Source organism: Chionomys nivalis, chromosome 24, assembly GCF_950005125.1.
Source record: "Chionomys nivalis chromosome 24, mChiNiv1.1, whole genome shotgun sequence".
Taxonomy (NCBI): domain Eukaryota; kingdom Metazoa; phylum Chordata; class Mammalia; order Rodentia; family Cricetidae; genus Chionomys; species Chionomys nivalis.
The window spans coordinates 41,864,128-41,873,257 of record NC_080109.1 but is presented as its reverse complement, the minus strand read 5'-3'; the positions used below and the strand labels follow the sequence as shown (position 1 = coordinate 41,873,257).

Here is a 9,130-nt window from a genome sequence, read left to right as displayed (position 1 = left end):
TGATGCAATTTTAATACTTTCCATCCAGTTTAGCAATGCACAGAAAGTCACTTTACACTGACAACATGGCTAAAAACTTGTGTTGAAACCATTGTTTTATGTATGATGTCTTTAATAAATCTACCTTAATAACCCACAAAGCTGTCTTAGTAATTTTTCAAAGTTATAGTTCCATGAATTCTGTCAGTTTAGATGGTAAACATGTCTTGTTTTTTTTGTCGTCATTTAAAAATAATCTTTGACCTTTGATTGAAATAACTTTCCACACAAATGATACTAATCATGAAGTTATCATTACAATTCCTGTCCACTGCCTAAAGTTGAATTGTCAGAAAGTTCAGAAGTAAAGAAAGCAAGCTGTTGCTTGAGCTGCCTTTTCTCCCCTGGATGTTCACACAGTTTGACTTCGATGTTGGCATCACTGAAAGCTTCTCCCTTGGTTTCCTCTGCCGGACACTGCCGTCGTGAGAACTTTGCTCTCTTCTGCGTCATTGAAATTCCTGAATTTCGGTGCTTCTGCGCCGAAGAGAAGTGTTCTTTTATTAGGCAATGACAAACTGCGGACAAGAAATTCTTTTTGAAGTTTTCATTCATAAATGCATACACGATGGGATTACAGATGGAGTTGAAAAATCCAATTATTTGTACGACAGCAAAAACCATCTTGATTGTGACATCATCATATTCTTTTTCAAAGTTGCCTAAAATAGAATATTACGTTAGATTGCGAATTTAATTTCTTAAGAAAATTAAAAACTACTTATCACCTGACTTTGTCAGAGACAAAGGGCATGCAGATTTCTGAAGCCCACTGTGAAAGAGGAACAAGTATCCGGGAACAAATGGCCTTCATGACGATCATTCTTACAAACATAGGCTGGTGTCCAGCATATGCTACCGGGCTCACAGTGCTTACACTAACTAATTCAAATGCTGTGAAAACTAGAAGCAGGAGTTACCCTTCAAATATTCACTTGCAATGCAGAAACAGTCCCACTGTAAAGTCTTGGCTTATCAGGGAGAATATCCAGAGGTGCTGGCTGAAATCCCGGGTGTTGTTAAATTGAAACTATGCAAGTCGAAGTTGTAAAAATAGAAGATTAATAAGATGCCACATTGCCCCCTTTAGGAATGAATGGAAGAATCTGGAAGTTTTTCTTTATTGTATACAATGTCTAAAGAACACTTCCTAAAGTGTCCTTGTCACAGAGAATCACTCACCACATAGGGAGCTAGAGACCTTGTAAAAGGGCTTGAGACTTGGTGTTTAATTAAGCCAGTGAATAGCAACAGATTCACAGCCATTCCTGTCTATTCTAGCAGGAAATGGATGGAGCCATCTAAGAAGAATGCTATATACTTACTGTACTCAACCATCATGTGAACAACGTGGAAAGGGGCCCAGCACACAGCAAAGAGAGCCACCACTGTCATCATCATGATGACAGCCCGCTTCTTCTTCCTAGACCCACGAGAAAGCATTGGTTCAGTTTTCTGTGGAAAATGTGTTAAAACAGCAAGACTGAAATAAAGGTTGAGCCTAGGCCACTCAAACGTGACTGCAGGTAGGTTATGGCTGCTTCCTGTTTGTTTCACCCTTGTCTTCATGGTCTTTACGTACTAAGCGTGCTTATGGTATGTACTCACTGCGGGTGTGGCATGCTCTTAGATCACTGCCATGGATTCTGTCGTTAATAGTCAAAGAGATCAATGGGCTAACGCAGAAGGTGTGGCACCCCGAAGGCTCCTGATGGCTAGTCAGACTTTGGGTTTGGATTTAGGAGCCTAAGTTTAGTAAGTGATCTTTAATTCACTGGGCATTGAAAAAAACTCATTTCTTTGATAGCAAAACATCAATATTTATCAAATACAGTAAGCTTCAAGGATTGAATTAAAAATCTGGTTTACCAGCAATTCAAACTCATTTCTTTATTTTTCTTATAAGGCAGAGTTATATCTTCACTTGAACTATATATTTGCTGTATATTTTACAAGTTCATACTTGGCACCTCTCCTTTCAACTCCAGAATTCCTTTCTTCTGAGGTAAGGGTGTCATTAATTCAATAAAATTTCCCAAGACGATGAAGTCTTGGGAACCCCTTATATTCAGAAAGGACTGTCTTTATACACATGGGCACTGGAGGGCGCTGTACAGAAAGATTTAACTACAACCCATCAAATCCCTGGACATGCGCAGGAGACATCACTCACGTTCATTTCAACAGTCGTGCAGTACAGATATAAAGTGAGTCTTGTGTGTTATATACGCAGCATCAGTGTTATAAAATGAATACTAATGAATAAGATAAAAAAAGATAGCTTTGATGCTGAAATCAAATTTAATATAAGCGATATGCTGTGGTTAAAGCATTTTTATATATGTCAGCACTGTCTCTGAATGGTAGGAAGTAAGGATGGATGTCATTATACAACCATGTAAATTAAGGAAATAGGGAAGGGGAGCAAAAAATTGTCACAATGGCCAGCAAGGTGACAGTGAGCAGAGCCACCCCCATGCACACAGAGCCCTGAAAACACGTTCATAGCTCTTTCTGCAAATCATATTTATATACAGATGAAAATGTAACTATGCTCTGTATTCTCTTCTTACTCCCAGCTTCGCTTTTGATTTAAGAACTAAAGATTTTGATCCATCTTTCTGACACACATTAAACTTCACAAAGCTTCAAGGGTTAAACACTCCAATTTAGATTACTTTGACTAGATTACCCAAGAGTTCTGGCATCCTTGACAACTGTTCCTTCCAGCAGAGCTTGCTGAAAATTTTAAAGAGAGGTGAGCACTGAATGAGACAAACCTGGCTATTTTGGACATTTCTTTCCCATGAGAGGATTGAAGCACCGAACTGTCTCCCACTCGTTTCTTGATCCAGAGTTCGTAGCCAATCTTACTGTAGAGGACAAGCATCAGCACCAGAGGCAGGAGGAAGAGGATGACAAGAATGAAGGTGGTGTAGATTCTCTGGTGCGCGGGGCTAGCCCATTCCTCCAAGCAGCAGACATGTTCTTTTTCATATAGGAAGTCATACTTAATCTTGATCGTAAGAAACAGGAAATTGAAAGAACGAGTGGTCAACATCAGAAGCAGTCAAGTGTGACTGCAGACATCATTTTAAAGACTTTTCAGATTCGCCACTGATATTACTGCAAATGTGAATCACTGTCTTATTGTTACTCTGTAGTAAAAGAGTTTTCCACTTAACCTGCTTAGGTTTTGAGAATTTCATGCTTTTAGATTTGAAATGGGATTGAGGTCTGTGCAAGTTTCTTTCATTTCTTGACTTTCTCAACTTTTATTTCCCTTTCTCACCACTTTTGGGTGAGCTAAAAGAACACACTTACCGTGCTGTCTGTTGAGAATACCATCTGCTGCCTGCTGTCTCTTTTAATATTAATTAAACTAATTTATTTTGCTTTCTCACTTGAAGAAACAGACTTGGAGAATCCTCAGATTTCGCTTGGTATCCTTATGAAGGATGTGGCATGACTAGTAAAATTCCATATTTGCCTTTCTATTTTAAAAAGTAGACAAGAGTATATCATTTTATAAGTTTTGGTAGGGACTTTGTGAGCAATGCCCTGTTGTCTTTGAAGGTGCCTGTGTTGGATGAGATGTTCACGTTCACACCAACAGACAGGTTGGGCCAAATGAACCCCTGGCTTTCTTTACTATGAGTTCTCACACATGGCTGAACCCACCATACAAAGGCAGGAGAAGGAGAGAGATTGGGTAAGATGCTCTCTGAGTGCGTTTCCTACTGAAATTTTAATTTATCTGGGAAGTTGAGGCAGGCAAGAAAAACCTTATGAAGGAGAATCAACTAATCTCTTACACTTTTTGTGCATGAGTTAACAATAAAAGAAAATATAGAGAAGGGGGTGGAAATAGAGCAGCAGTTCTCAGTCTGTGGGTCATGACCCCAGCAGGGGCTGCAGATCAAATAGTTATATTATGATTCAAAGCAGTAGCAAAATTACAGTTATGAAATAGCAATGAAATAATTTTATGGATAGGGTCACTACAACATGAGGAGCTGTAGTAAAGGGTTACAGCATTAGGAAGACTAAGAACCTCTGGAATAGATAGTTGTGGAAAGAGAGGATCAGATGGGTAGTGGGGAAGGAATATAGGGAGGGACAGTGAAATTAAAGTCCACTTAGAAACTGTATGGAAACTTAATACAGTAGAAGCTTCTCTCTCTCTCTCTCTCTCTCTCTCTCTCTCTCTCTCTCTCTCTCTCTCTCTCTCTGTCGAAACAGGGTTTCTCTGCGGATTAACCCTGGCTGTCCTAAAACTCATTCTGTAGGCATGGCTGATCTTGAACTCACAGAGATTCTCCTGCCTCTGCCTACTGAGTGCTAGGATTAAATGTGTGCACAGCCACCACCCAGAGCAATAGTAGAAGCTTCTTAAATTATGTATATATATATGAAGGTGATCTAAATAAAATCACCAAACAACAAGGGAGAAAACCCCAACTGGATATCTCTCATCACCAAATGGATCTTCCAGTGCCAGGGAAAGGGTTGCATCTAATTGGGCTGCTGGCCAGAATGCTAGGGGAACATTAAAAAAAAAAAACAACCCAGGCTGTTGCAAAGGCTGCAGGCTTCTCTCCACAAATTGACAGCAAGGCTAATCTGCTGCAAGTAACACACACACAATTCATTGAACATGGAGAAGTTGAGCTGGTGCCTGCCTAGAGCCTTCACCCCTGCTGTCTAGTGCTCTTGGTGCTGGAAGGTACTCTTCACACTGCCAAGGAGAAACAGAAACTCCAACCCATTTACAAGCTCTTTGATCTACAGTGGCGCCCTGCCTGCAAGGCACACTAGTGCATTGGTGGCACAGATGTTTTCGGGGTAACCAGCCGATGCCTGCTTTGACTTAAGGCCCACTAGTGAGATGGAACCCATACCTGATGCTACTTGGGTGACCAAGAACCTGAGATCAGATAGTCCAGGGACCTGGAGGAAAGCTAAATGCTACTGTTATACAAGAGGAACACAGCCATAAAATGACTCCTGATGACATTCTGCTGTATTCATAGACCAGTGACTGCCCAGCCACCATCAGAGAAGCTTCCTCCTGCAGCAATGGGAACAAATACAGAGACCCACAGCCAGACACTACACAGACAAAAAGAGACCTCAGAACACTCAGCCCTAAAAGGTAGACCTCCATCAAGTTCTTCCCCTCAGGGTTCAGAAAACCCTGTAGAAAAGGAGGCAGAAAGAGTGTAAGAGTCAGATGGGATGGAGAACACCAAGAAAACCAGGCCTTCTAGGTAAAGGATTTCTGGCACCCATATGCACTCACAGAGACAGTGGCAGCATGCACAGGGCCTGCATGGGTCTGCACCAGCTGAGGTCCTAGAGCTGAAAGGAGAAATGCACACATGCCTAACCCAGATGCCATCTCAAACCGATAACTGGTTATAAAAGAAAGCGACCGACAAACTGCAATATAGGCAGAACTGTCTTTGAAATTTCCTGCTTCATGGAAAAGTCTGCCAGATACTATGGGCCTGTAGGCTAAAAATTGGATGCCCCAACAATAAAAAAGTACTTTGGGTGACTGTCCAGGTAGACAGATGTCTCTGTCATTTCTAGAGTTTTTAAAGTTGCTTACAATGCACTTCCTGTAATATTATATCCTTCTGGAGTCTTTGTTGGAGTTGAAGAATTGATAGTTATGATAAAAGATAAAGTAGATATAAATATTGCAATTGTAATTTTTGCTTGATAATTCTTTCGTTATATGTAATTTTTCTATGTTAAAGTTAAAACCTTCCTTTTTATTTAAACAGAAAAGAGTAGGTTATGTGGGATTCCCCTCTGTATGCTATGAATACCACTGGTTAATAACAAATCTGGCTTGGCCTGATGGGATAGAGTAGAGCTACGCGGGGGATGGGGGAAAACTAAACTGAATGCTGGGAGAATGGAGGGCGGAGTTGAGGAGAAGCCATGGAGCCACTGCCAGAGACAGACATTCTGAAATGTTGCCAGTATGCCATGAGACTCATGGTAAAATATAAAATAATGGAGATGGGTTAATTCTAGATGTAAGAGCTAGCTAACAATATGCTTAAGTAGTTGACCAAGTAGTGATTTAAATAATGTAGTTTCTGTGTGATTATTTTGGTTCTGAACTGCTGGGCCACCAGGAAACAAACAAGAGACCTCTTGCAACAGTTCTTTTCTATCTTATTATATTTTGTTATTATTCCTTTGATGCCTATTTGTTTTCTAATGACAGACAAAAGGGGAGATTCAAATGCGGGGGGGGGGAGATATTAACTGGGGGGAGTAGAGGGAGGGAAATTGTATGTTAAAAAAATCTATTTTCAATAAAAGAAAAAATAGAACACTCATTAGATTCTCAATTATATTAAAACAATGGAGCATACTAGGAAAATCATGTTTAATTCAATCAAATCAATTCAATCAAAGTGACCTTAAAACATCTTTTAAAATGTTAGGCATCAATGTCTTGGCAATATAATATCTAGAAGAATTAAATACAATAGAGAAAGCTATTTCATTTCATTGAAACCATTTCCAGTGAGGGAACTGAGGAGTACAGACTTGCCGGGGTGCTCCTGAGATTACCTGAGACAGGTAATGCTCATAGATGAGAGAGGCGGGGAAGTATCTCAGGAGTACAAACAGCGATTCAGGCTCGGACCTACCTCAAGGCGTTGCACGTGCCACATGGGTGATCCTACGATGACAGCCACCAACCAGACCACACCTGTGAAATGTGATCATTATCATAGTGTTACCACATAATGATAATGATAATGGAGCCACGGCTAGCTGTGTCTCTATCTGGGCTCTATTTTCAGTGTTCTTTATGAAACAGGCCAGCTAAATTTTTAAGGCTTGCTTATTTATTTCCCACTATATAGTAAGTAAGCTCGATACCTTTGATGATTCTATAGCTGTATACTATGCATCTGATTATTAAAAGTTCAGACCATTGTAAAACATCTTAAAATTTTAAGCGTTCAATTATAATTGCTAAAAACAAAATTCATTTATTACCACATTAGAGTTTAGGCCATGTTTCAAGTTCTACAGTTTTTTCTGGGCTATGTTGTATTCATCATGTCTTCCTGGGTCAGGGACAGCTACAGCAAGCTGAGGACCTAGAGTTGCCCAAAGCGAAATGAAGAGAGTGGAACGTGTCCTTGCTGGGCAGACATCTTCAGGGCTCTACTCCATTCTCAGGCACATGAACCTCTATGTGAACTGACTGGGAGTCGTCTCTGCACAGCACCCTGTTTCCAGCTTCCCTCCAGCACACAATTCCTGTTCTGTAATGGAATCTTCTCCTCTTGTACACCCAGAGCCTTCTCATCTCAGGTCAGAGGAGGGTTGATGTGGAAATGCCACTCGTGGCTCCATTCGTTAGCTAACTTGTCAGCATTCCAAGTGGAAGGCTTAAACTGAACTATATCCATAATAACATATTCCAACAATAGGGTAGACCTAAAGGAGAGACCGTGCGGAGGAAATGCAGAGAGGACTAAAGCCCTGAGTCATACAGGAAGGCATACTCAGGAAGGACAAAACCTTCTGCTGTACAAATATGATATTATTCTATAATGAAGAAGGGCAGTAACACTGTAGGTGGCACACTGGTATCCTCACTCAAGGCTACAATCTAAGTACTAAATGTCCTCCAAAGTCCTGAAGGATTTGACTGCTAGCTCATGGACTTTGGAGAGATTATTGGATCATGAAGGTACTAACTCTATGAAAGGATTAATCCACTGGACAATCATAGATGGATGGACTACTGGGAAGTAGGGCCTGATTGGAAGAAGTAGGCCACTGGCATCCAGCCTGTCCTGGATGGTTTCTGTGTATGCGCTTGTGGTCTGTTGTCAGGTGAGCTACGCTCCATCCCATGTTCATGCCATGTGCTGCTTTACCGCCCCACCACGTGTTCATGCCGTGTTCTTCTGCTTTACCACAAAGGCCCAGCAATAACAGAGCCACATTGCCATGGACTGGAATCTCTGAAGCCATATGCAAAAACAAATCTTTTCACTTCTAAAATGTTAATATCAGATATGTATGTATGTATGTATGTATGTATGTATGTATGTATGTATTGGCTTTTCAGGACAGGGTTTTGCTGTGTATCTCCAGCTGTCCTGAAACTCACTCTGTAGACCAGGGTGGACTCAAAATCACAAAGATCTGCCTACCTCTCCATCCCTGAGTGCTGGGATTAAAGGTGTACACCGTCACTGCCAGACAACATCAGATATTTTGATAAGTGACAAAAAGTGTCTCACGTACCCAAGATTGTGAAAGCCCTTTGGTTGGTGTACTGCCACTTCATTTTAAAAGGGTGGACAAGTCCTTGGTGCCTCTCAACAGCAATGCAGGTCATCGTGAGGATTTCTGTCACAACGGCAGTGGACTGGACAAACGGCACCATTTTGCAGATGAAGGCACCTGCAGCAAGGAAACAGACACGTCATACAAAAGCTATCTGTAAGAGTCTTATCTGGCTCTTTGTAAATGTTACAAACCACTAACTCTGAGTCTGTGTGAGTGGCAGAGTAAAGTGATGCATACTAATCCCAACACATAGGAGATGGAGGCAGGAGAATCAGAGAGAATTCAAGACCCATGTGAGCTACACTGAAAAACCTTGACTCAAAAACAATGAACAGAAAATTCTGACAGACTATTATTTTCAGAAGAACAAAGTTGGAATAAAATGATTGTCTGGGAAATATTCTTTGTGTTTTCGTCCCATTTGTCTCTTTCTGAAATCCTAACAAAGGAGTAATTTCATCAAAGTTCAGAGTATTGATGTGTGTGTGTGTGTGTGTGTGTGTTCATGTGTGTGAATGCAGATGTACATGGGTCATGCAGCCCACACAGATGTCAGAGGATAACCTCGGGTGCTGGTCCTTGACCTCCATAGTGTTCATTGCTGTTTATGCTATCCTAGCTGGCACACAGACTCCATTTGTAATCCTGTTTCTTTCTCATAGGAGCAGCAGGATTACAAATGACGTCACTGAATCCTTGTTTATGGGGATTCAAACAAGGATCTCACACAATGCTGCAAGTAGTCTAC

General features: G+C 41.0%; 1 protein-coding gene across 1 annotated transcript in view; it reads right to left on the bottom strand.

Moving 5' to 3' along the window:
* Nucleotides 1–294: 294 nt before the first annotated feature.
* The window catches only part of LOC130865977 (pyroglutamylated RF-amide peptide receptor), a 33,662-nt gene continuing 24,826 nt past the window's right edge, over nt 295–9,130 (bottom strand). Inside the window, exons 2-6 of the mRNA XM_057757168.1 lie at nt 8,338–8,496; nt 6,717–6,778; nt 2,820–3,055; nt 1,365–1,462; nt 295–701 (exon numbers count right to left, since the gene is read on the bottom strand). Coding sequence (XP_057613151.1) covers nt 295–701; nt 1,365–1,462; nt 2,820–3,055; nt 6,717–6,778; nt 8,338–8,496 — 962 coding nt within the window. The remainder of the gene's footprint in view (nt 702–1,364; nt 1,463–2,819; nt 3,056–6,716; nt 6,779–8,337; nt 8,497–9,130) is intronic.